Raw genomic sequence first — 26,249 nt, forward strand, 5'->3', positions numbered from 1 at the left:
TCTCTGCTCACGCTCTCCTTCCCGCGGGACACACATTTCCCTCATCACCCGCTCCCAGGAACCGGTGGAGTCGGCACATTGAAGTTTCCGGAGCCTATCCAGGTCCGGTGCTTCGGGGTCTTGGTCCTTTCGATCCGTGTCGGTACGCCAGTCTACTGACACAGTTCTGGTGTGTGGGAGAGGAGGAGGAGAAGGGAGAAGGCAAGGAGTGACACCTCCTTTCCTTTTCCTCGGTTTCGGAATGAATAATTCAATGGCTCTCAGACGCAGCTCAGTGTGTAACGCTGCGTCTGACCCATTTTAAAAGCGAATAGAGCTGAAATATCCTGCCACAATGGGCAAGGTGCTTGAACATCACGTGTTCCATCCATCTCTTAATAGGCGGCGAATCAAATGAAGAGTGAGGCCACTTCAGTGACGCAAGATGATGGTGGTCGCCTCGACTTCCTGCTCTGGGCACTAAGTGACCCGCTCGGCTGTCGGGTCACAGGGTCGCCGCCTGATTGCTTTCGCTAGCATGACCAAACCAAGGTCACTTATCACCAGCACACAGGTACCAAAGACCAGATGGACAAAGTCTGCAAGACTCCTAAGAAAATGATGAATCATTTCCCACAATATGCCATCATAGCTCTCTTCAGTACCCCGCCCTCCACACCAATGCAGCCACGAGGTGAAAAGGTCTCGTGCTCTCAGCGACCGCAGCAGCGTCGCATTGCAGAAATGAGCCCCGTTACCGCGTCTGTGGACAGCGTGCTCACTGGAAGCGATCTGCCCGGCAAGTTGTGCCCTTTGGAGCAAGCTGCCGAAGGAGATCGGACAGAAGAGCGGACTTCCTGTTTCCCCACTTAGATTGTCGTCGCGGAGACATGCGAATAAAACACTAGCCCGTTTATACAGAGCGCTCCGAACACGGCGCAATCGCAGCAAATTAAGACGCGCGATTTGGTTTTGTATTATTTCTATCCATTTTGGAGGAGATGTACTGAAGGTCTATGGACACCCAAAATATCCTTAACTTTCCACTCTCAGCTTTGAGATTTCATTACATCCAGGAAGTGTACACTGCATATAGGACAGGTAGTTGTTTGTTACAGGACAGAAATGCTGGGTAAGGTTTATTCTGGCACAGGTGTGTGTGTGTGTGTGTGTGTGTGTGTGTGACTCCAGGGAGAGCTGATAAGCCAACAGGCACTCTTTGTGTGCGCGTTTCGGATTTTTGACGGATTGTGTTCATTTCTGAGCTCCCCATTAGGAAGAGCTCGTAGGCTTCCTCAGGACGTCGCCACTGCCGTTGGTGTCACCCACGTCGATGCAGCTTCATTTATGCCTCCCGCTTGGTGCCGTTTGGTGCCTCCCGAAGCCCCGTTCCCCACAGAAAAATGTCTGCCTGCACCGAATGCTAACAGCCGCTATAAATAACCCAGGCTCAAGAGGTAGCCATGGCAACGTCAAAATGGATGCATCTGAGCACGGGGGGGGAAAAACATTTTTCCAAAAACAGGAGCGAACGTGGCACAGAGCGGCGTGGGGTGGTGGGGGGGGTAAATTCCTGCAGAGCGTGCGTCCGTCTGGCGTGCGGGTCTGGCCACCGTTCTGTGCAGGAGGCTGGTCCACGTGACCGAGGTTACGCCCAGCCAGATAAACACGCATGTCCCCCTTTCCTGAGCGGCATGTGAAGCACAGTGCTGCCAGAGCTAAAGCGCGACTCCAGGCTGAGGGCCTCGCTTCCAGGTATCAGTAAGACAGGGCTGGGAGTGGTCAGACATCAGATAACACACATACATGAGCACCAATGCATATTCACATGGGGGCACGGGGGCATGAACACGTGCAACAAGTACCCAGGTCCAGACACGATTGTGCTCATCGAAAACATTTTCAATAAACTTTGACGTGGAAAAAAAAAAAAAAGGCCTAAACGAATCAATTTGTTTTTAATTGGGGTCTCAGAGCAAGATGAGCCAGGCCAATTTGTCACACCGTTTCCATTCCTGAAGCGGAGCCTGTTGCAGTCACTCCGAAAGCATGGTGATGATTTAACAGGATCCTAACGTGCCAATAATTAGCAAGGAGACCGAGGATCCCAGCAGGCAAGAAAAAAAAATCACATGGGAGTGTGCCACCACCAGCCAATCAAGACACAGGTTGTAAGGGAACGTGCCTTCACAAGCCAATCAAAAGCATAAGATTACAAGGGCGCACGTTTTCAGAGGCCAATAGAAAAACCGAATTGGAATTGCAGGGTGCGAGTCTTCGTGAGCCAGTTAAAAAGCAGACTGCACAGGAACACGTCCTTCACAAGCCATTTAAAATAAATCTCAGGAGAATATAGAGCAATAAATAATGAGGTATTTTATTGCTTAACACCTTAGGAAAAAAAAGGGGGCTGTCATTTCAAAGGAGAAATTTACTACTGTGATGTCACTGCACGTGAGGTTTTGTAATGGAATTTCTCATCAGTTCATCGAGCTGATTATGGTTTCAGCAAACACACCGACCCAGAGAGACAGTTATCAGACTGACCTGGAACAGCTTCCCCATCGAGACCGTGTTCCTGTGTGAGGGATGCTCCTTGGGGAGGAAAAAGTCAGACAAAGATTTATCAGGAACAGATGGCCGAAAGTCAAAGTCAAAGTCAGCAATTCGAAGCGTCACATCTGTGCTAAGCTGCTGTACTTAACATCCAGCCTCAACACGGTATCTGAAGTCTAGAGGAAGGAGAGTCGCTACTCAGCTGGCTGGCAGTAGGAGCGACCAGGAAGGGCCGGGGGCGGAAAAACGTGCCGCATCAAGCCGACCGCACCACTGCCGCCACGTCAGGAAGTGGGCCGGATTTGTCACTCAAGATGTCACACCAAATGGTTCTGCCACCCAGCACGGACCTCCTCGAAGGGCCCTGGCACCGGCCGGGATGGAACCGAAGTGTTTCTGGGCCGGATCAGAAAGGTTCCGAGTTTTGCTGATGCTGACCCACCTCGAGTCCATCTGTCCCGCTCCGCTGAGTGCTTTAGAGCGGCTACGGGGTACCCAGCGCCCTGCACCCTTTGGGTGGGGGGGGGGGGGAGGGCACAGGCCCTTGTGTCCTGACAGTCCATCTGCTAGGGGCATATCGCCCGTACGGTTGGGGGGGGGGGCTGCGCTTGGAGAGACCACAGTCACCGGCTATGTACGAGGCACCGAACATACACAACGAGAGCCGAAGAAAAGCGCGAATCGGCCTGCCTGACTGACGACAGCACGAAAGCATCAGTGCACTGTGTGGCGTGCGGCATGACACGGCGAAGGGGGGCTCACACCACACGGGCTTTGTTTAAATAAAACACATTATTTATAGCAAAGCGCAGCATGGGGTACCCCCCCCCCCACTGGGGGGTGGGCCTAAAATGCTCTCTGTTGAGGTTAACACTGTTAAGTCCCCGACAGGTGAATGAAGGCTTTAGCTTTGGAGGCTACGCCCTCATAAAAGCAAATACCAAATACAGGTTTAATGAAACTCCACCGGAGAGTGCGCTGCTTGCGGGCCGGTAATGTTTGGCCAGCGTTAGCTTCCGCCTCCCTGCGTTTCGGCTGATGCTCTGACTCACCACAGGACACACTTCCATTCTGACAGCATCTACTTAAGTCCCTTTCTAACTGTATTTTTCTCACTTGTGTGACAGACAGTCTCGTCCCGCCAGCTTACGTAACTCGACATCTCTCGCATTTACTGTCTGGAGGGGGTGGGCGAGCGGGTTAATTCGGTTATTAGCGGTGGAGTGGCCAGATCCTTTATGGGCCTAAAACATGCAACCCTCTGGTACAGAAATGCCAGCTCCTGAGCCGCCTTGTTACCAGCAGCCCTGTCGCGGGGCAGCGATCCTCTGCTCTCCACAGAGCCTTAGTGTCGCACACAGAAGCGTTCCGGAATACAGAAAAAAAATCAAATAAAAATGAAATCCCAACATGAGCGCTGAACCTGCTGAGTGTCAGCATAAAAATGCTGTCAGCTTTGATAGAGTAACCTCTTCCTAGAGAACCTTCCGGTCATTCCAGGACAGCCTGTGACTCGCGCATCCAGAGCGTTAATGAAACCTTACGATGCTAGAATCAGATGGAGGGATGCGGCACTATGACAGGGTAACTGACGGCAGTAGGGCCCGCTTTAGCCGGTGACTTGCCATCGAGGGGAATGGGGGGGGGGAACAACCGGCACAGCCCCACCGCTCACAGATTCCTGCCCCCACAAACCCTCCATCTGTGTCCCTTTTAATGACGTCCAGATGGGGGGGGGGGCGTTGTCAACCTGCTCAGGCAGCAGAGCGAAGATGTGTACGTACACACAGAGCCATCCCACGTTCATTACTACCGTCTGCTCTGAACACACGCACGTGATATTTGGGGAAAGCGAGGCGGCCGCTTGCTAATCAGCCAGAGAAACGAGATTGCGGATTGGGGCGGACATCTCCTTATGACCCTCCCACCAAATGTTTTTGTTTGATCATGAAGCCAGAAGGACGCGTCCAGAGAGACGATAGCCGACCGCGTCGATGATGCAGCAGCTACTGTGCTTTAGAGACGCGTCTCTGCGAGTGGGTGTGTCTTGCTCAGAGATTTGCAGTACAGCATGAAAAAACTGCAGCCTCTCTTCATCTAGCCATCTATTATCTCATAATCCCATTGCCCCTGCAAGGACCCTATGCAGGTTAACTTTAGCTCCACAGCCTACTTGCGTTCACACTGTTCTTTCGCAGGACTTGTGACTGATATGGATGCACCATGCTACTGGGATTGTTCAGTAGATGCGTTCAAAAATCAATGTACTGATGTGATAGAATAAAGACGTGCTTTGTGAGACCAGGTAGGGACCCACGTCCTGAGAGTCTCACAGATGTTAGGTCAACAGGTCAGGCGGATGCCCTGTCAGGGATTTCATTTCACACCAGCAGGGGGCGCAATACCAAACACAAGCTACCAGGCAGCACCAAAGCAGACCATCCCACTGTAGGTCCTGTAAATGACAAAGACAGCAGGGAGGCAGTAAAGAATCTCTCCATCTGACCAGAAGGTTACTAGTTTGAATACAGCCCAAGGTGCTGCTGTCGCACCATTAAGTGTGAAATCTGTAAGTGCAAATGTTGCCATAACTGCAAGCAGCTGCTGTGATGCTAAATAATGCAGGGAGTGGTGGTCCTGCACATCAATTATTCACTTCCTGTTAGATTCCTTGCGCATTCTGTTACCCAGCAGCCTTTTCAGCTGAGAGAGCGATGTTCCTCTCCGTAGAGGGCCACCCCCTGACCCGTCTCCCATCAGTCAGGAACAATCATTCAGGAAAAGGAAAAAAAACACAAAGGAATCACACCGGCCATCACTATAGTGATGTCGCAATAACGGTAGTGGAAGTTAAAGGAAGATTTGATGGGGAAGCTGTGAGCATGGACTCCTAGCAGTGTGGGGGGGGGGTAGGCAGTGAGTTTATTAACAGTGTTAATCTGACCGCAGTGGCAAGGGCTGGGGTCCATCAGCGACTGGATAAAGAGCACTACCACTGAGAGCCTCAGGCAGGCCTAGCATCTGCTGTGAATGTCTGCAACAGCTGGAGGTGGGGGGGGGGGGGGATTTGGAGGCCGTCAGCACCCCCCCCCCCCCCCCAAACCCTGAGCCCGTCCAATAAGAACAAACAGCCTGTATGAGTCCTGGTTCTTCAGCCTACTGAGGACAGGAGCTCCAGTAAGTAGTAAGTATTGACAGCTTTAATGGAGGATAGCACAGGCCGCTTCTGTAGCACTGTAAGACACCCCAGGTAAAACCTCTCAAGGGGGCTGTAACAGCCAGGAAGAGGGTTTAAGCAACATAACGAGGGCTAGTGTCAACTGAGGACAGCATCTTATACACACAAGGAAGAATAAAAATAAGATTAAACTAAGTAGCAGGTGATTGAACTGCTTTCATGACTGACTTCTGGAATTGGGGGCTGGGTCACACACTCTGGGAGCATCACTTTTCCACAACACTGGAGATTTAAGCACATTTCTGAAGGCTGCGACATTATCAGACCGTTGCACAGGTCACCCCCAGCTGGCTGCTCATCGGTGCATGTCGACGCATTATTTGCGCACCATATATCGCAGTAAAGCTGCAAGAAGCAGAAGATTCGTACCGCTGAGCACGTATGGAATTTATGATGGTTATTTATTTCTAAGGGCACAGGTCGTTGGTACAGCGAGGCCTGGCTGATGAAGACTCCCCTGGAATGCCACCTTTGGGCCCGCTGTCAAACAAGACGACTCGGGACGGCGAATGGTTTTAAACCTCTAATGACAAGAGAATAGTCCACACTGCAATATTTATTTCTCTCCTACAAAATGTGGCAGACAATTTCACACACCATGTTAGAGTAGGACGTCATGCGAGAAGATTTCATGAAGGGACAACAAAGGCCCAGCTATCCATGTGATACATTGTGTTTTTCAAACCCTTGCCCCACCCCCCAAACAAAGCTAATTAAGTGCAGCCCTTCCAATCGGTGTTTGTCAACGGAGCAATTTCTCCTGACCTTTCCTGGGAAGTTGGAGTGAAACGTAATTAAATACACTCCTCATCAGCCGGGAAGAAAGCAGCGGCAGAGATGGGATGTAAAATTACGTATGAAGTCCTCCAGCAGTCTCCTCACTAACAAGAAACAAACAGCTGAATAATTACTCCTTCTTCACTGAACGTGTGCTCTGGTTGACCCCAAAGCATATGGGTTTATCTGTAGGGCTTTTCTACTTCACATCACATCATAATCTTACACTCAGACGTGTCAGTGAAGCCACTGCTGGTGTCCCTTACTGTCATTTAAGCTTTAAGTTACTCCGACATCGGCTGAGTAACACAACGTCATGTCTGAAAAATCCAACATGGCGGGTGACGTTTGTGCTCATGCCCACGGATTGATTGACCCTTGCGGTCCTGCTCCAAAATGAGATTTTCAGAGGCCTCAGAGTCCTCCCAGCTGGCCAAGTAAGTGCGAGTCTCCCGGCTTTGAGAGACGCCGTCAAGACGGGCTTGAAAGACGACGATGGCCTCGCCTGGGATGGGCTCCGTGTGAACAAAGATGTGGCAGCGCTTTGCGGGGCTCACAAGGGCCGTGGCCTCGGTCCCAGGTTTCCCTGGCTCCGCTTGATGAATGTTGCACGAATCAGCACAAATCACCTGACCTGGCCGCACTCACAGAATCATTGGCAAGTAATAGACCCAGAGCTGCAGGGTCGCACAAGGCAACTGACAATTTACAACAAAAAAAAAAATTTAAATACAACTAAGAAATCACAGATGCACCAGGGAAGGAAACCAGATTCACACAACGGCCGCCCGCTACAGGAATGATCACATTAATACAGAAATCTCTCTTTTATCCATTTATTACTAAATATTCTAAGAAATATTATATACACACCCACACAAAAACAATCAATTAACATGAATTAACTTAATTACTGATACATGCGTAACTGGCTTGTGTTAAAGGAAAACTATTACTGACTGCCAACAGAAAAATAGCCGTCATGTCTGCTTCTTCATTGCTGGTTTTACGCATTAAATTTAAATACATTAATTTTAATGAGGAGCGAGGGAACAACAAGCCAATCACGTGGCAGAGGTTCGACGGTGTCATTTTTCATCGTGCATGCGAAAACCATTGTTTAACCTGAGAGTCTAATTCCTGAGGGTCTGGAAGGATCGCGTGCAAATTACCGAGGAGGATTATACGCGCGATGCGAGCGAGCGCTTCCAGCAGCGCGAGATACGCGGTTTCGGCGGATGCAGCCTGAACACCGAGCGCTGCAGCCGTGCGCATGGACTGAGGAGACGCCATAAAATCCCAGGTATCACGATTCAAGCACATGAGAGAGAACATCAATAATCTTCACACCGAATTGATTATTTTGTCCAGCTGATGGCGCACAAATAATCACATTAATCTTTCCCTGGCTTCCCCTGTGCATTTTAATAAAACAGATGTCTGAGCTAGGCTTGCCACCCGTCCCTTATAATACTCTGAGCTTTACACATAACGTACGGAAGAAAATCTCCGCAAGAACGACTGCAAGAAAGGTCACATGACAAAAAGCCAATTAGACAACAGACCCCACTTACAATGAAGGATGTGTAATTTGTAAATGCATATAATCACATATTAGTGTTTAGCATTACTGTACTTGAAAGTAGCTAAGACACTTTCATTATTAATTACTCTGGGTACAGTTGCCCGTTACAGAAAAATAAAATTAAATAAAATAGGTTCACTCACATCAGTATGTCTCTAGCACTGCAAGCTAAATATACATGACCAACAGCTAATTTTTGCACAGGAACCTTGAGGCATTAATAGTGAAGCCTTTACAAGGATTAGACACGACATTCAAAAAACAGCCAGACCAGCGACGTCAAACTGCACATCCAGCTATAGGAAAGAACTGAAAATTAGATGGGGGTGGCACTCAGACCCTGCTGGAGACAATAACAGAGCCCCCCCTGATTTATGAGAGCAGTACACTTTCATTGCGCGACACGCCGGGTTCATTTTCCCGCCGGTCATACCACCGTCATTTACCCATCCATTATCTCCTCAGGACAGGAGCATGACAGCATTGGAGATGAAACCTGCAAAAAGACGGTGCTGTGTAGAAAGTCGGCTTTTCAGCATGCTATAATTCATTAACACCCGGACGCGGCGCCACCATCCGGTCAGACAGACCCAGTGCTGCACGGTTTGTTCTCCAAATTCCTTGACAGCAATAACAAGGTTTTCGAAACTGGAGCAAACAATGTGATCTTGGCCATTTGATTTTGTTCCATAAAATAAAAGCCCCCCCAGGCCCCTTAATGGGCACAATTATAGAGAGCATTAGTAACAAGCTCTAGATCACTGGTGGGAATGAAGCGCCATCCTGAGCAGACATCCTGCTACAAATGACCATGGCTACCGACCCTCCATCCTAGGCACGCCATCCTCTTTCCAGACAGGTCAGACAAGAGGGGGAACGGCAGTGGGACGGGGGGGGGGGGGTCAATTGCACCTTTATCCACAAGCATCATTTCTCACTCCTAATTAGTACCAGGGGACCGTGAAGGTCAGGGGGCACCCTGAGGCACACCCTAATCATGTGACCACTGGCTGGGGGGGGGGGGGGGGGGGGGGGTCGTGTGGCCACAGGGTGCCAAACTGACAATGATCGGAGGGGGTGGGGCAGGGGGGGACCAGCGATAAACATGTGTTAAAGACCAGCGCAAGGTAGTGAAGGTGTGCCATTTATCATTCAAGAAATTTCACCAAAAATTACCAACACACTTTCCCAGCAGCTTCATTAAAGCTCCTATGATTTCTTAGGCAGACCAGGGACTTTCAGTAACAGCCAAGAACTTCATGCGGCAGCCCAAGGGAAATGTATCTTAACCACTTAATACAACGTAAACGCTATTAACGCGCTGTTGACAAAAGACCAGACGGTCTATAATTACCGGTGAATGAATTATTCCGGCATTATAAACCCACGTACATGTGGCTCTCATGTCAAATCCGGCATATTAATATGAAGATCTCTAATGTATATAACTGTCTAACCGTCATTTCTGAGCTGCCTTATGTGTATGTGGAAAGAATAGTGTCATACTAAACTCACACGAGGGGCGGTTTACAGCGTTTGCAGAAGGCGGTGGGGGGGCGGTGCGGCCACTTACCCTACACTAATCAACGTCATTGCCTTCACCGTAAAACAGCTTGTGCCTAATTCTGTAGGGGTGGGGCAGCAAAACACAGCTAAATGTAGATAGGTAAAGGGAAAGTCAAATGTTTACAAGTCATCCCAGTAATTAATAGCTGCAAGCTAGGCCAACTTATGTTTAATGTTTGCGCAGACAAGTGCATTTAAGAAACTAACAGCAACGCAAACTGAGAATCTTGTCTTCAGCTTCAGCAGTATTGTTACTAATGTAGGGCGCAAAGCATCATTATCCGATTACAACGCACAGCGGTCCGCACAGTAAATGCATTTGTGATTTAATGATTTCATTCAGAGCTCAGGGGTATTACTGCAAGTAACATCACAATAAAATCATGCTCCAAAAGCATGGAGACATACGCAGACAACCGAAAGCCCAAGGGCTCTCTGCAGCGACCTCTAGTCAGTATTATTACTAATTTAACTTCAAGGTTTGCGCACTTGTGCACAACAGCTCTCTAAACAGACTTAACTGACTTTACTTACCAGATTTCACAGACCAGTGGACCAACCTGCCCACCGAGAGAGAGAGGGACACAATAAACCTTTTCGTATACCACGTGGGATTTTTAGGCAGCGGTGACCTGGACCCAAAGCAGGTGTATTTCCATGTACACACACCTTTTAAGATGACTTAGGCTGAGTTCAAATACTTAATTGCAAATACGAGTTCCCGATTGGAGGGAGGGGGGCTTTCCGTGTCCTAATAGGACGAGCCTAACCTTGGGACACACCCACTTACCCGCTTATTGACGATCGACCATCAATATGGGCATTTCTGATGAGTCAGGCTGTCGGTTCGCTTTCCCAATAAGTCAGACACGAGCATGTCATCATGGTAAATCAGATCCTCCTCAGCGTTAAACTCTCATGTCACTCAATGGTCCACCGCGGGGAAGAGGCGGCGTCGATCTCCGGAGACTAACTGCCAACAGCGTATGTCTAAAAAAGCTTACATGTTGATAATAACACTCAGCAACACATAGAGAGCTGACATTGTTTTTCAGTTCGCTTTAAATGTACAGTGAACACTTCGCTTCAAATGGATGTAAAACTATTCCTGGCGCAATCGGATGCTGATCATTTTGACTTTTCGGTTTTGCAGTTTAACGAATGGCCCCTAACCGTAATAACACGGATTTAACCTGTGTATGACTGAGAGAGTACGCAAGAAACATTACAATGTCTCCCCATCCATACATCCATCGATCCATTTTCTGTACAATTTCTCCGCAGTACCTATTAATTAAGAACGATCGCACTTTTAGAGTAAGGTGGTGTGTGTAAGGCTGTGTCTCTGTGTGCGTGCATGTCAGTGTGTGTGTATAGATGTCTGTGTGTGTCAGTGTGCGTATGTATAGATGTCTGTGTCTGTCTGTGCATGTGTATAGATGTATGTGTGTGCCAGTGTGTGTGTATAGATGTCTCTGTGTGTCTGTGTGTGTGTACAGATGTCTGCGTGTGTGTGTATAGATGTCTGTGTGTGTGTGTATAGATGTCTGCGTGTGTGTGTATAGATGTCTGTGTGTACAGGCACCGCCTTGCTCAGTGTCACGCAGCGCATACAGCCCCCTCCACCCGTTTAATAGCACTCCTTTCGGTGGGATCTCCATCTCCGTCGTCATGGCGACGGTTGCTGGTGAGCGGCCATCGGGGTCTCCGGGGAGTCGGCCTTGTTCCTGCACTCACACGCGGCACGGCAGCAGCATTAAAACACCCGGCTTTGCTTTTTTTAAAAGATGGTCGGGTCAGCGGGGTCACAGCTGACGGTGCAGCGCCCATGACAGCGGCAGCCTTTGTCGTTTTGTGCGGCCAGCCTTGGAGGCGCCGAGCCTGACTCAATGCAGCGCTGTGCGTGTGTAGGAATGGGCTCCGGCGTGTCCCTGCACGTGGCTGTCGCGCACTGCCATTTCACGTTGATCATGGAGGCGATGCTTTTAATCCTGCAACATACTGTAACGCAAATTTATTTCGTTATCATTATTAGTCAGTCTGCTCTTTATCCATATTTACACTGAATACGGCGTGTGCATAATGTAACGCGCCGTAATCTACACTACAGTCGCAACCAGCCAGTTGTCTAAATAATAGTATGAAAAACTGAATCCAGTTATAGTCCGGTTTATTTCCATCACAAGGGTGTAGATTTGGGTATGGACCGTAAGGACATATCCATACCGATATTGTGGGAGTGCTGCGTGTTCGGGGAGTGGGTTCTGGGTTGATTTGGTACCCTACCAGTGCTGAAACCAAACTTACCCCCTTGGTCCATTTTATAGTGACATATATCGAAATAATGGCAATTCCCATAAACCGTCGACTTGGTGACATATTTGAATCTCACTGTGACCAAATGTATGTAGGTCTATGTACCCATTTGTATTTTGTTTTAAGAAAAGTAGCCTGACGACAGCGCAGTTGGTATCTGTAATACCAGCACGGCGCTGCCTTTTATACACAATACTTCTCCCTTTACCGCTGCCTTTAACAATTCTTCTTTTTTATTATTTGACAGTGCAATGTGATTTACCTGTAAGACCATGCGATTTATCTTTAGAAGGCTAAATGTTCGAATATTAAATTGAAATCAAAACTATAATTAAAAGAACGGTTTAAAAGCTCTAAACCAGCAAAATAACGAAGCGATGATGAGTTGTATTTTTTACACTGACAGCGCCAATAGCGATTTTAACTATCCTGACAGTAACTACACGGGTCACACTGCCACCTGGTGGCCATCAAGTTTGAGCCGCTTAATCTAAAATAAATTCACATGAACTGATCACTGGGCCTAACCCTTCTTTCTCTAGGCCAATTTATCATTTTACTTTATAACTTTGTCCTACTTATACATCCACGTTTCATCAAAGCAAATCAACTCAAGTACCTTTGTTAACAAATTCCGGCCACCATCCGCATGGGATTTTTACTCTAAGCATTTAGTCAGTTGTCATTCCCTACCTAATACAACTCCATCCTGAATTAAGCAAACGTTTGCCAGTTACATTTCCGCATTATCTGGCTGCCACCTGCCATACTACAAACAAGGCGCATAAAAAAAAAACAACTTTCCCAAACATTAACAAACCCTAGTCAACATTAAGCACATTTTAAACTTTATTTAAAAAACTCCTTTTGACATTCCAGTGTTCTTGTTTTTGTTTTCATTTTTCTAACAAAAAGGAAAATGTTACTCAGAGCAGATGCCATGTGACTGATGTTCCACCGCTTTCGGTGTATGAGAGTTCCTTTCTGTGCCCGTGAGTTTTGCCAGGGCGCGAGTTCTGGTCGTCTGGGCTCGCTGATCCCGTCGGAGCCCAGCTCTGCGGCGAGAGGGCGCTGCAGGCTGCCGTGTCCGTGGTAACCGCCCCTGACTATTTTGCGATTCACTCCTCGCCGACATTTAAATAAAAAAAGAACTAATCCTACCATCAAAAAATTAAGTATAAATTAACAAAATGTTCCAAAGGAGGAACGCAGATTAGGACACAAAGAGGTGGGGGGGATGTCCCGGCAACTGGGGAGGAGGCTGACTCTGATGGGTATCCACTACCCTGCATTTTATGAGGCTGGCGGGGTTCCTACAACATTTCTGGTGAACCGCAGAAAGATACATGTCGTTAAATTAGACACCAGATCAGAAATTATTTCAGTTCTAGTACGGCAGACGGAACCTTAACCGTGTTCTGAATGCAGAAAGCACCTGAAATTCAAAGCTATAGTTTACTTCGTCCATTTATATGTATTATGCAGAAACAGGAAGGACACTGGAGGGGAGGTTTACTATGTAAGGATTTTCATCATGCTTTGAGTGAAACTGAAGCGGTCCCCCTTATGATCAACCCGCACAACCTCTGTGGCCGCTGACAAGGTTAGGAAATGCCACCCTATCATGTGACATGTTATCACATGACACAGGAAGGCTGGACCTCCCTAAAAGCTCTGTTACATCCCTGCTGCAGAAAATGCACCCAGGAAACCTGGAGCCTTGTAGAGCTGCTCTCCTGTCTCGTTAAAATAGACTGAGAGAAGACCGGGAACGAAAAATCAGCAATGCACTTCCCAACTAAAGCATGACCAAGGGGAGGAGCAGAGGAAGGAAAGTTCCAGAAAACATGGGGAAAAAAAATCCCACGAGATCCGTTTCTAGCAAAAAAACAATCACAAAGTACACAACGTTATTCTCCCCCATAGAGACAAAACATTCACTTTGAAAACCAAATATGCAACACACAAACAGGGAGACACGCTGCCAAGCTGGGGTCCGAACAGAAAGGACAGGTTAGCACGGGACCATCCGGACTGCCCCCAGTTACTCCAGAATGATCCTCATTGTCTTCTGCTCGCTGCCCTGCATGCGGGGGCTGCAGCTCGCTCTTGCGGGGGCTCTGACCTTTCCCCACCCTCAGTTATGTCCAGCGATACCCATAATCCCTTGTGCTATTCTTGTAAGGGCTACAGGTGGGCGGAGGAGGACAGTACACATTTACTACAACACATGGCGGAAATGGGCCAGGAGGAACCAACACCAACAAAAAAGGGGGAAAAAATAAACATGATTTCATTGTTATTTTTAGTTTCATTAAGGAGTCATAGGTACTTACTGTTGTCTCTGTAGCAGACTATGTACAATAAAGTAGTTTTTCTCTATTCTCTATTGAAATATGTTCAAATACTTTTTGCCTGATTTCTGGCTGAAATTAAACTATGACAGCGTGAACTGGTGTTTGTGCGCATGACGAGCCGGGGGGGGGGGATGAAGGAGGACCGAATGAGGGGGAATTAAACGACAGTGCAGTGGCTTGTAACTAGAACCGATCACTTGGGGGGGGGGGGGGGGGGGGCTTAAAGTGAGAATGGCAGCCTGGGAGGGGCCGAGGCTCAGGACCGGGGATTCCGACGCCAGCTCAGATCTTCAGGCCCTTCATCGTGTCCATCCTCTTCTTCAGCAGCTCCCCGACCTCCTGCAGCGAGCGCTGGTAGCTGCTCTGAACCTTCTCCATGCCCCCCCGGATGTAGGCCTCTTCCTGGAAAGGAAGCAGGCCCGACCGGGTCAGGGGTGACATCCGCATTTCTAGACAGCGTTTTGAAAACGACACACAGTAACAAGTAACGGTACAATGGAAGATGACAGTAACCCAGTCTTTGTGCAGCCAAAGCCACTCACACACAAGGCCATTAGGTTAAATTGCAGGCCCCCCCACACACACAGACTGGCACGCCCTCCTCTCGGAGCGCCCCTCCCCACCTCAGCCGCTGTCCTGCCATCCAGGCTGAGCTCCCCCAGCTTCAAGGCTGCCAGGGCAACTTCCTGTCCCTTGATGAGGTCCAGGACCTCCCCGATGAGAGCCTGCAGTCCCGCTGTGTACTCCTGGAAGCCGCTGAATACCACCAGCTGGGGGCGGCAGTGAGGCAGGCGGGTCAAAGGCAAGTCACACATCAGTTACACGGTAACAAGACAGTCAGGGACACTGGGTTAGGGGCAGCCTTCTAGCTGTATGGCCAAACTGCCCAGTCGCCCCTAACGGGCACGGCTCAGCAAAAACAGGGGCTCATGGAGTGCCCCCCCCCCCAGCATTACCGTAGCAGAGCAGGTCTCCTTTTTCTTCTTCTTCCTCTTCTGCAGGCTGGCCTTGAGCGGGCGGAGCACACTGGCACAGTACCCCGACACCCAGTGCACCACGCAAACGGTCTGCGGTGGGGGGGTGGGGGGGTTGAGGCACAGTCAGTGTTGAGCGGACCGTGGGAACACAGGCTCACCGCGGGATAAACCAGCAAAGTCACCGCCCTGCGATGATAAGCCGGCAGAAAAATGTGCAAGTATTCTGGGGAGATGCCTTACCTCGACCAAGAAGACCAGGTTCTCTAATAACGACGCCTGGGTTCTGCAGTGGCCATCTTTCACCTCCAGAAGATCTCCTCTGCATGTATTAAATATATCTACAGGAATGGAGCAGGGTGCACAGAGAGACACGAGGCAGCTTAATCTCCTAGAGAATCGAGATGACGATACCCCCCCCCCCCCTAGTGGACTATTCGTGAATTGCAGCGCCCTGTCAGAGCACTGACCATTTGCTGCTGGGTTTTGTTTCACAGGAAACGAACACTTGCATTTGGGAAATATCTTAGCCTGATGCCCAATGACAGTGCTGACTACCCGCACGAGTACACCCCCACAGGGAAGCCGCTCAGCACTACACAAGCAAGATCAGGCATGTCAGCGGGTTAAAATGAAGATGATCTTAACTATGATCCCATATGCCATTTCCTGGTCCGGTCCAGTCCAGTCCTGTTGTTTTGCTACACTGATGGTTTATTCAAGTCTAGTAACCAACATACCGTGTAGCTGTACTAGTAGAGACTTGAAGCTGTTGTCTATTTGAGTTTGGACCTCCGCTGTGTCATCTGAGAAGGGGGGAGAAGAAACGGGGGTGTGAGATGCGCACGGGGTGGGCGGTGAGTACAGCGGATTCACATGGCCGTCACAGACCGGCCACTCACCCACGCCGGCAGCGTCCAGCTCCTGCATGTGGGAGGCCAGCTGGAAGGCCGCAGCCTGACAGTGACAGCTCCTGCTGGCCAGGGCAGGGGCCAGGCGCGTTGGGGGGGGGCCCAGGAAGGGGTACTGTGAGGGACACAACACCAAGGTGGCCATTAATATATACAGCAACAGTCAAAATTTGGACACGCCAAGCTGCCCACAAAGGAGGGCGATTGTGTCGCATCATGTGACCTAGTTACCTGACCTAAACACAGCAGAAATGTTTTTTTTGTTTTTTTGGGGGGGGGGGTTGACAAGAGAGTGAAGGAAAAGTGGCCAATGACTCAACTAGAACAGTGACAGTGGGGTCAGCCAGTCCCTGGAGCAATTGGGGTTAAGGGTCTTGCTCAAGGGTCCAATGGTGGCATCATTCTGCCAACCCAGGGATTTGATCCAACAACCTCCTGAGTCCCAACCCACAGAGCTGCCTCACCGCCAAACAAATTACTTTTTGAAATACTTTTTTGGTCAGTGCATAATTCCATAAACAGCTCTGGAAAAAAATGAGAGACCACAGCACACTTTTTGTTCCAGTCATTTCTCAATTTTTGGGTGTGTAGCTATAAATACTTTTTTTTCCCCCTTCAAATTGCAGCCTGGTTCTTCCCTGCTTTATGGGACATCAGTCCTGCTTCTAGGAGTCTGGTATGAACTGTCCTTGCGGTGCGTGTCACTCGATGTCATCCTCTGATTCATGAGAAACTGTTAATGGTCGTCTCTAGCATTAGAAAGCCGCTTCCGCCCTTTAACTGGCTAGTTTTTGGTCATTCTCAGTGTCTCCTGCTTCACCTTAGTGTTGTGTGCTGCTGTCTCAGAAATTTTGAACCTAGGAGTAGTATCTTAATTTTTCCAGTGCTGTATGCTATTTTGTAGTTTTGATGTCTTCATTCTAAAATGTAGAGAATAGCACAAATAAATCTTTCTATGGATAGGTGTGTCCAAACTTTTGACTAGCACTGTACATCGATTTATGTCCCTCCATCGCCGGCGGCTTCATGACATTTTGCGGAACAGAAATGGACAGATTGTGTCCTGGTACCTGAACTCCCCTTTCTACAAACTGGGCACTGCTCTGTAGCGTCGCATTCAGCTGGTCCAGCAGGGGGCGCAGGGTGTCCGGTTTGGCCGCCACGCCGTTCTCCGCTGCTCTTTCTGCATTGCGAGGCGCAGGCGTGTGGCTGAGCGAGGCCAGGGAGCCTGCCAGCCGCAGGGTGAGGAAGCGGATTCGGAGCCACAGCACCTCCTCCTGCAGCGAGAGGGAGCGCTGCTCCTCTGACAGCTGCCTGAGGGACCGGGGGGGGGGGGGGGGGCAGGCAGAGGCATCACATAGGAGCAGGAACAAGTCTAGACATACATCAGAAGCTGAACAAAATCACAGGCAGCCACATACATTATAAGAGACGCAAAAACCAAGACTCAGATTCAAAGGGGAGCCCCTACCACTTGGCAGGGTCCCAGCTGGTGAGCACGGTGAGGTCACGGTTGTCCCGCATGTCCGTCCAGGGGATGTCATCCTCCTCAGGACACAGGCCCATGGACTTCACATTGTCCTCAAGGCTGGATGATCTGGGCAAGGAGGCATAGGGACCCAAATCAGGCATTGTGCAAGAGGAAGTCTCGTCTGATTGGGTGCTGCACCCACCCCCGCAGAGACACGGCCTGCATAGACAAGTACTCACAGGTCAGCCTCCAGGAAGAGGTCCAGCAACATTCTCTCCGTGCGCACCTGGGCGAAGTGCAGCGAGCGATTCAGACGCGAGCGGAAGGCAATGAACTCAGGGATTTTCTCAAATGCACCATACTTATAAGCTTGAATGATATATTCTGAGGTCTGGAGGGTAAAAAAAAAAAAAAAGAGGGGAAGAGTGTGTGAACACACCAAATGGACACACCAACGGAAGCCATCACTCGAAAAAAAGACTCGGACGAGCATCCGCAGGACTCACATCTTTCTGGTTTGAGTGGAAAAACCTGAGAGAGAAATTACATGACTGGGAAGCAGCAGCAAACTGGCCCAGAGACTCTGCATAGCGGGTCAGCAGGAATCTGGAAAGAAGATGCGGAAGTTAGTAGCTGGAAAACATCAGGCTATTGCTAACAACAGGCTAACGGCCGGCCAGAGATGTTCATGAGTCACAGAATGCAAGACTGAGTCAAGTCGGAAGTCTCTCAGGGTTGCGTCTGAGTGACGTCTCAAGTTTCTGCATCCAAATTAATATGTATTCCAAGATCATTTTCTTCTTCTGAATTGTATCCAGAACAATAATTAATAAGGCTTCATAGTGTAAGAACCTGTTACAATTCCATTCATGCACAATGCCCAAATTCAAAATGAAGAAAAAAATACTATAGGTTTAAGGAAAAACGTCTATTTTTCCATTAATGATCTGCATACGGGTCTGTGAGAGTCTCCATCTGAAGTATGGAAACATTAAACAAAAACGAGTGCATGTCCCCTTAAGTCAGGGGTGGCCAATCGTATCTGCAAAGGGCCGGTGTGTACGCGGGTTTTCGCTGCAACTCCCTAATTAGACTACTAATTAGAGGACTGATTGGCTGAAGAGTCCTCACACCTGGGTTTGAACAGCTGACCTGCAGGTTATCCCAAAAACCTGCACACACACACCGGCCCTTTGTGGATAAGATTGGCCACCGCTGACTTAAGTGCTTTGTTGTTTTCCAGACTGCAGATGCATTAATGCTTTTCTGAAAATCTGTGATGCTTGCAGAGTTCCACGTTCTTTCTTTGAGGAAAATTTTCATAATCTGGCAAAATAGCAAGTCTGGGAGTTCTTAATCAGGAATCATTTCAACTTGAGCAGCCAACATTCAGCAATAGATATAACCAATGCCAGTGATCTATTAGATTGATTACGGTACAGGTTCGAGTGTTAGATTATGTGTACAGCATATGTACAGTGGTACGTCGTATCTTTACCAGCTCTCGCCTGTTCACCTTATTTGCCCCCGAGCCATAGTGCGGTGGCCGTATTAATGGCTGGTTAACATCCACTGAAATGCTGTTGTAAGTTATTCCAACCTCTGGCGCAGCCAAATGCATTGACAGAAAAATGTATAGTTTAATTTCCAATGTGCCCATTGTTTTTTTATGTAGACTATGTTCATCTGTTCTCTATGTGAGATACATTCGCTGCGCTCATCTTCTCTACAATGCAGCCCAGCAAAAACATACACCAGTGCAAGGAAAGCTGCAGTAAATTTGAAAAAATTGCAACCTCTTGCAAATATCATGGAGCATGCATATTTTGTGTTAATTTTTGTGATCGCAGAATAGCTAAATCTTGGAGGGACTGGTTAAAAGGTCAGGGAGGGTCTTCACATCAAATTATGAGAGACTCTTAATGTTCAGGAGTCTTTATCCAGGAATTTGAGTCGTCAGAAGTCATTAAGGAACAAGTTGCGAGTGCAGTTGGAATTCTATTTATATGCGACTTGAGTGCAGCTCCAGTAAGAGTCGCCAACTCGAGAGCCCATCTCCTTGGCCAGCTAACGCTAACGGACCGCTAACGGATGGCTAACGCTAACGGACGGCTAACGCTAACGGACGGCTAACGCTAACGGACGGCTAACGCTAACGGACGGCTAACGCTGCCAGCAGTAAGCAATCAGCAGGCATCTCTTCCCCACTGCTACCGGACCACCACAACTCACCCAATGGTGTCGTGCTGCACATGCTTGGCATCCAGGCTTGAGTACAGGTCCACGACGGGTTCAAATGCCCCCATGCGACAGAACAGATGGATTAGCAGCAGTTTAAACTGGGCATTCGAGGGGCTGTGGGTCAGGCCCTCCTCCAGAAGGCCCAGACACTGCCAGAGCATGCCCTCATCTCCTGCAGAGTGGGGGAAACCAGATGGAGTGAGGTCACATCTCCCATTCATAAATATTCTGATGGCTTCACTTTCACAGCTATGTGTAAAAACATTCTACAACCTTACAGAATTAGCACATGTTTCATGTGGTCTGAGTCAGCAAACTAAATGAGTTACCGGTTTCAGCCCACAGGTCGACGTAGATATGGGCGGCCATGAGGCAGTACATGTCAGAGAACTGCAGCTCCGTCTTCAGGCAGGACTTGCCTGGCAACGTGGAGGTGACACAGTATGGATTAGCTTCAATGATAATGCCAAACACGTAGTCCAGGTCATCGCGCTACACCAAGCTCAGGCACACGCAGGTGCGCTTCTTACCAAACTGCAGGCCGTGGCGGTAATGGATTTTGAGCTGTCGGATCAGGTCCAATTTGCCCGGGGGGTCCAGGGCGTGCTGAAGACCCAGGGAGCGGCTGAGCTGGGCCACAGACAGGTGCCTCTGCAGTGCCCGAGTGTCCCCTGGGAGGGCCACCCCATCCTCCTGGGGTTCAGCTAGGGGCACAGTCTCCATCAATCTATTGATGAACTAGGGGAGGGATCAAAAAGTGACAAAGAGCCAATAAGAAACCAGTAAATTACAGGTAAGAGGAGCAGTGACACGAACCGGGCATGGGAGGGGAGTCGAGGGGGTGATCAAACACTCCTGCCCAAGAATCTAGGCTAAATATTTTAACTGTGTTATGACCACCGGAGATTGTTCAGGAGACCCAGCCCACCTGTGCGTGCTGGTCCACGGTCTGGAGGTCCAGGTAGATCTTCAGGTCCGTGATGCAGCAGGGCTTGTCACCAAACTTCAGGAAGTACTGGAACATCAGATCCATGGGCTCACCTGTGGGCAACGTGACGGAGCAGATCAGCGAGCTGGAGACATGTTGGATACGCTCCGGCAGCCAGGACAGTGGCGGGGGAACGAAACCCACCTAGCTGCTGCTCCTCGGGGCAGCCCCGCCCCCTCAGCCGGCGAATCAGCTCAAGGCGGGCCAGGTAAGGCCCACGCAGCGGCCTCGTCTCCTTTGCCTCCTCCCCCGCCAACCGCTCCTCCACAAAAGCGATGGCCTGCGCCACGGAGCTCTGTACCTCTCCCTCCATGCAGCTGAGAGCAGGGGTGGGGCCAGAGGGACAGAGGTCAAAGGTCAGGCACCATAGCGATGAGAGAAGGGTTAAAATGGGCGCAGGAGAGGATAACAGAATGCGAATGAGGAACAGGAGCGGGAAACTGTGGAAAGATTCAATCCATCGGAAATAGGCACTCCACTGGATGGTTTAGCTGCTCCCAGCTTCCAAATGCTCAGTCGCTACGGCAACACACTAGGGAGGCATTAACGGTCCTTCAGCTGAGTCCTTCAGAGGAGGAGGGCCCAGTTTAAATTAACCATGTGAGCTACAACACTCATCCCTGCTGGGCCTGCAGTATGATGAGGACATGGCAAAGACTTGAGATTCCCACAACTCACTGCTCTCCCTCCGCCGGCGGCTCCCAGGCCTGGTCAATGAGGTGGAAGAGGGAGTCGAAGTAGGACATGTAGAACTGCCAGTCGTCTGGGCTGGGGGGGGGGGGGGGGGGGGGGACAAGCAGAGGGTCAGTTACCAGGAATGGATCTCCCAGATGCCATAGAGCTGTGTTTCCTAATCCGGTCCTCGGGGGGGCCACAGATAGAAGAATGTAGAAGACTGTCTGGCAGGAAGCTCGGAGGGAGCAAAAAGGTGGAGCGACTGTGGGTCCCCGAGGACTGGAGGAACGCAGGCTGTGTTTCCCAACCCGGTCCTCAGGGACCCACAGTCGGTCCACCTTTTCCTCCCATCCCGGGTGCCAGCCTGGCGGAACGTGCAGCCGCGTTCTCACTTCTTGAGCAGCAGTTTGTAGGAGAGGGCGTTGCACTCGGGCCAGCGCTTCAGCTGCTTATAGAGGGCCATGCACTTGTTCTCCCGGCTCTGCAGCTCACTGGTCAGCTTTTCTGTGGAGGGGGTGGGATCAGGGATCATGGGGACGGGCAGCAGTGAATGAGACCTTTTTAAGGCAGCTTCAAGTCACGACTCCCACTGATTCCACACGGCACTACCAGATTATTATACACACTCATCTAAAAATAGTGGAACAGTGCTGAGACGAGCCTGCAACCAAAGAGGGCTTTAAAGAGCGCCCCCTACAGCCTGGCCCACACGCTCACCTCCCAGCTGCCCGCGTACGACCTCGAGTGCCTCCACATACTTCCCTAGACGCTCCAGGATCATGAAGTAGAGCTGGACCTGTGGGGCAGAAAGGCAGAGGGTCACGTTTGTGTGTGTGTGTGTGTGTGTGTGTGTGTGTGTCTGTGTGTGTGTGTGGGACTGCATAGATCACTGTTGTCCCCGTAATGTGCTAAATCCTGAAACTTCCTTACTTTTGGGGACATTTTTCAGGTCCCCATTGGGATGACCGCAATTTTATAAAAATCTGTGAATGCAATCAAAAAAGTAAAAGACAAAAGTCTTGTATTTTGTTTGATTATTTTTGGTTAAGTTTAGGTCTGGGTAGCGGGCAAGGCTGTTGTGATTAGGATTAGGGTTTTTCCCATAGAAATGAATGGAAGGTGCCCATTTAGACAGGTACGCCAACGTGTGTGTGTGTGTGTGTGTGTGTGTGTGTGAGTGTTTGCCTGTCTATTCCCCTCACCTCTGCTTCTGCCTCAATCTTCTCCTCCTTCACCATCTTCTCCACCATGCGCTCCGCCAGGGGCAAGAACATGGTCTGGGACAGCTTCTTGTCCTGCGCTGATATGGCCTGCAGTACGTGCGCAGACACACAAACACACACAACGCTCCATCACCATGGCGACGTGCTCCATCAGCCGGCAGCTTATGGCCAATGTCTGGCATGAGCTTACAGTTCCACCCACTGCCGACGTACACAGCTTCAAGGTTACTCATTTTCATTAATTGATCCGTTTGTGGTCTAACTCCAGCCTACCTGCATGACCAAACTCATCACAGACCAGAAATAATAGGGGTTCTTGGGAACTATCTTGTAAAGCGCCATTCCAGCCTGTCGAGACACAAACACGCAGGTCATTCCCCGCGTCCACAAAACAGAGCAGCTCTGACAGACAGGCGTGTGAGAAATCGGGCACCTGCTGCATCTTCTTGTACTCGCTGACACGAGCGTAGGCCATGAAAAGGTGAGAGTGGTACTCCTCGCTGCTGGGTACCTTCCGGACCGCCGCTTCATACAGCTTCGTCACCAGCTCCGCTGTATATGTGTAGGGGGGGGGGGGGGTTCAGCATAACACCATCTCCAGCCACTACCCTTAACGAGATTAATGACGACCACCCTGGTAGAACTCGGCGGACGGGCGGAGACTCACGCCGGTGCATCTCTCTGTAGAGGATGGTGAGGGCCTGCAGAGAGTTGTCGTCCGTGGGTTCCAACGTGGCCACCTCCTGGGCGAGCGTGAAGGCCTCGTCCTGCTTTCCGGTCCGCTGCAGTCCGATGGCCTTCAGCACCTGCGAGGTCCCACATGGAGCAGTGAGTAGCGAAACGGTCCCATTCGCGGGCGGAACGGCGCCGAAAGTCAGGGCGCACGGGCCAACCACGAGCCACCAACCTTGGCGCAGTGAAGGTCCTTGTGTTTCTTCAGCAGTTTGTCTGCCTGCTGGATTGCCATCTTGTTATTGCCATTGTCCAGGTAATCTGGGGAAGGGGGGGGGTCGTTAGAGCCAGCCTTACATTAGCAACCGTGATCGTCGGACGCATCCGTTTAGGGAAGAACATATCAACTGCCTCAAAGGTCACCTACAGAACCGAAACAAAGTATGCCTTCTGCAAGGGAGTGACATTCCCTAACACCACATCTCCAACAGGAAGTGACATCACTCACGACACAGTAGGCGGACGGTCGATCGTGCGTACAAACGACTGATGAGCAGCATTAACTCAATCGAAGCACTGAGCTGCTTATGGGTTACTGAATGTTACAATGTTATGTTGTGCATACCTTAAAACATCTCAATAACATTTAGCCACTGACATTTAAAAGCAACTTTTAGAATTTAGAATTTGGTGATCAGTGGTCATTGTTGACACACCACAGCACACTGTGTACAACAACAAAATGTGTCCTCTGCATTTAACCCATATGTGACATCGTGACATAGCAGGGGGCAGCTAATTCAGAGCCCGGGGAGCAGTGCTTGGGGGCGGTACTTCACCCAGGGTACCTCAGTGGTGCCTTGCTGGTCGGGGATTCGAACCAGAGATCTTTCAATTACAAGTGCGCTTCCCTAACCATTAAGCCACCACTGCCCACAAAACTTTTCTCTCATCCTGCACTAATTTCACAGCACAGAACCGAGACTCTCAGCTAGCAAATCCCTACCATGATCCTAACCCCCACTCCGGGGCAAGTGCTCGCAATGAGACTTCATCTTCAGCACCAGTGGAAGAATCAAAATGTGAAAACGCTCCGAGTGGGGGTGTGAGAGAGCAGACAGAGGCGGGGTCCGCAAAACGCAGTGCACTCCAGCACCAGAACATGTCTGCCAGCACTGCTGAGGGGTCTGACCCTAACACCCATTACTGCACCTTTGAAAACCACGTCTGCTGTCAAGATTTCAGAGCAACTAAGAGCAGAAGAAGGGCGAAGGTCATCCCTGGTGACAGCTGGCTTCCAAATTTAACTGTGCTAGACGACCTCAGCCCGCTGGCATCCTGAATCTACAAAACTGCAGGAGGAACACAGACATAACCCTGAAACAATATTACTGCATCGCTTTACTGCATCACTGTGCAGCACACATACAACGTCAAACAGGTTGTGACACCATACAAGAAAATTAACACACTTCGACAAAATTTGCAAAGGGATGAGTGCTCCATAAGGACACAACAGCTGGCACCTGAGAGGAAACCAGCTCCCCATGCAGCTAATGCTCCTCACCCTACTGCCACTTTAAATGACGCTACAACTCGCAGCTCAATAAATGACATCATACACTGGATCAGGGGTAGCTCGCGACCCCACTATTTAACAAGAAACCCTCCAGTACTTAGAGAGTTCATCTAAATACACAAGGACGGACGTGTCAGCCTGGGTTAAGACGTTCGGCTTTGCGCCATAAATACATATTTAGAGTGACAGGCTGCTGATAAGCTCAAAGAAGGTGACACGTGTAGGAGCCAGCAAAGGGACGCGGCGGATCGTTACAATAAAGAGATAAGTCACATTTCATCACATCAGACAGCCGCGGACGACAAACGGCTTGGCTGAGGGGCTGCCTTTGCTGCAATGAAATAAAAGTTATAGAAAGGAAAACACAAACAGTGTTTAATGCACAATTCCGGTGGAAAACGGAGAGTATGTTATTAAAGAGGAAGCGAGGAGCTCCAGCGGACGGCCGGAGAGATCCGAGCACGGGGCTGTGTTCCAGCAGCGCCGAGGAAGCCGAGGTCCGGCACCCCCAGTGGGCCGATAGCGGTGGGGGGCATAGTACCACTGGCCTTGACGGTCCTTGTTAATCGATTACCCACTCGGAGTGTGTCACCCCGCCGCGTCACTAACCGTGTCCGAGCACCGTGACGAGCCGCTACAGCGCCGATGCTCTTACTGGATAAGATGAGGCATTAAGATCCGCAGGGGGGTCAGCAGGTGCGTGAGCTCCCCGATCTGCAGCAGCAGCAGCAGCACGGCATCCCCCTGTGATTATACTTGTCCTCCTTCTGAACAGAGGGGGGTAAATCCACCTGCCCGCCGGCCGGATCACCGGACCGCCTGCACCACCATCCCGCAATCCCGGCGAAGGCGCGCTGTCACCCGGCAACGCCAACCGGCTGAGTCCGAGGCTGATGCCAGAGGCCCGCCCCCCCTGCGCCCTTCCCTGCATTATCTTCTCCTGCTTTCAGCGCTCGCTATTTTAAAAGCTTCCCTGCCACTGAAGCGCATAAACCCTTCCACAATTCCTCTACCTCGCTGCCGGCGGCGGACCGTTACCGTAAATGGGCCTGAGCCTCCTGTCGTTCGGGTCTTGCACATGGCCCCTCGCCGCCATGTTGGGGGAAACTGGGATTTGCTCTCTGCGCATGCGCGGACCCAT

The 26,249-nt window shown here is 50.1% G+C and overlaps 2 protein-coding genes across 2 annotated transcripts in view; both read right to left on the reverse strand.

Moving 5' to 3' along the window:
* Positions 1–10,355, reverse strand: part of plppr1 (phospholipid phosphatase related 1) — a 47,202-nt gene extending 36,847 nt beyond the window's left edge. The window contains exon 1 of the mRNA XM_072714327.1: positions 10,236–10,355. The gene's annotated coding sequence lies outside the window, so the exon portion shown is untranslated. The remainder of the gene's footprint in view (positions 1–10,235) is intronic.
* Positions 10,356–12,848: 2,493 nt separating this feature from the next.
* Positions 12,849–26,249, reverse strand: naa25 (N-alpha-acetyltransferase 25, NatB auxiliary subunit). The gene is made up of 24 exons (XM_023808616.2): positions 26,147–26,249; positions 23,765–23,850; positions 23,525–23,663; positions 23,291–23,409; positions 23,131–23,205; positions 22,837–22,944; positions 22,352–22,430; positions 22,027–22,138; positions 21,638–21,727; positions 21,104–21,276; positions 20,900–21,012; positions 20,502–20,709; positions 20,301–20,390; positions 19,963–20,143; positions 18,237–18,336; positions 17,970–18,121; positions 17,731–17,856; positions 17,330–17,573; positions 16,251–16,374; positions 16,089–16,154; positions 15,592–15,689; positions 15,331–15,441; positions 14,998–15,144; positions 12,849–14,776 (listed from the first exon to the last, which is right to left on the reverse strand). Exons 1-24 carry the CDS (start codon positions 26,247–26,249, stop codon positions 14,657–14,659), a joined length of 2,964 nt encoding a protein of 987 aa, XP_023664384.1. The 3' UTR covers positions 12,849–14,656.

The sequence above is a fragment of the Paramormyrops kingsleyae genome, chromosome 7 (assembly GCF_048594095.1).
Source record: "Paramormyrops kingsleyae isolate MSU_618 chromosome 7, PKINGS_0.4, whole genome shotgun sequence".
Lineage (NCBI taxonomy): Eukaryota > Metazoa > Chordata > Actinopteri > Osteoglossiformes > Mormyridae > Paramormyrops > Paramormyrops kingsleyae.

What these genes read in the sequence shown, in the direction of transcription:
- naa25 (XM_023808616.2), bottom strand. Translation starts at nt 26,249, where the DNA reads ATGGGTCCGCGCATGCGCAGAGAGCAAATCCCAGTTTCCCCCAACATG. An exon ending in GTGCAGCACGACACCATTGG is followed by an intron (nt 18,337 to 19,962) that starts GTGAGTTGTGGT and finishes TCTTCTTTCCAG; the next exon opens with ATTCCTGCTGACCCGCTATG. An exon ending in GCTGGACGCTGCCGGCGTGG is followed by an intron (nt 16,155 to 16,250) that starts GTGAGTGGCCGG and finishes CCCCCTTCTCAG; the next exon opens with ATGACACAGCGGAGGTCCAA.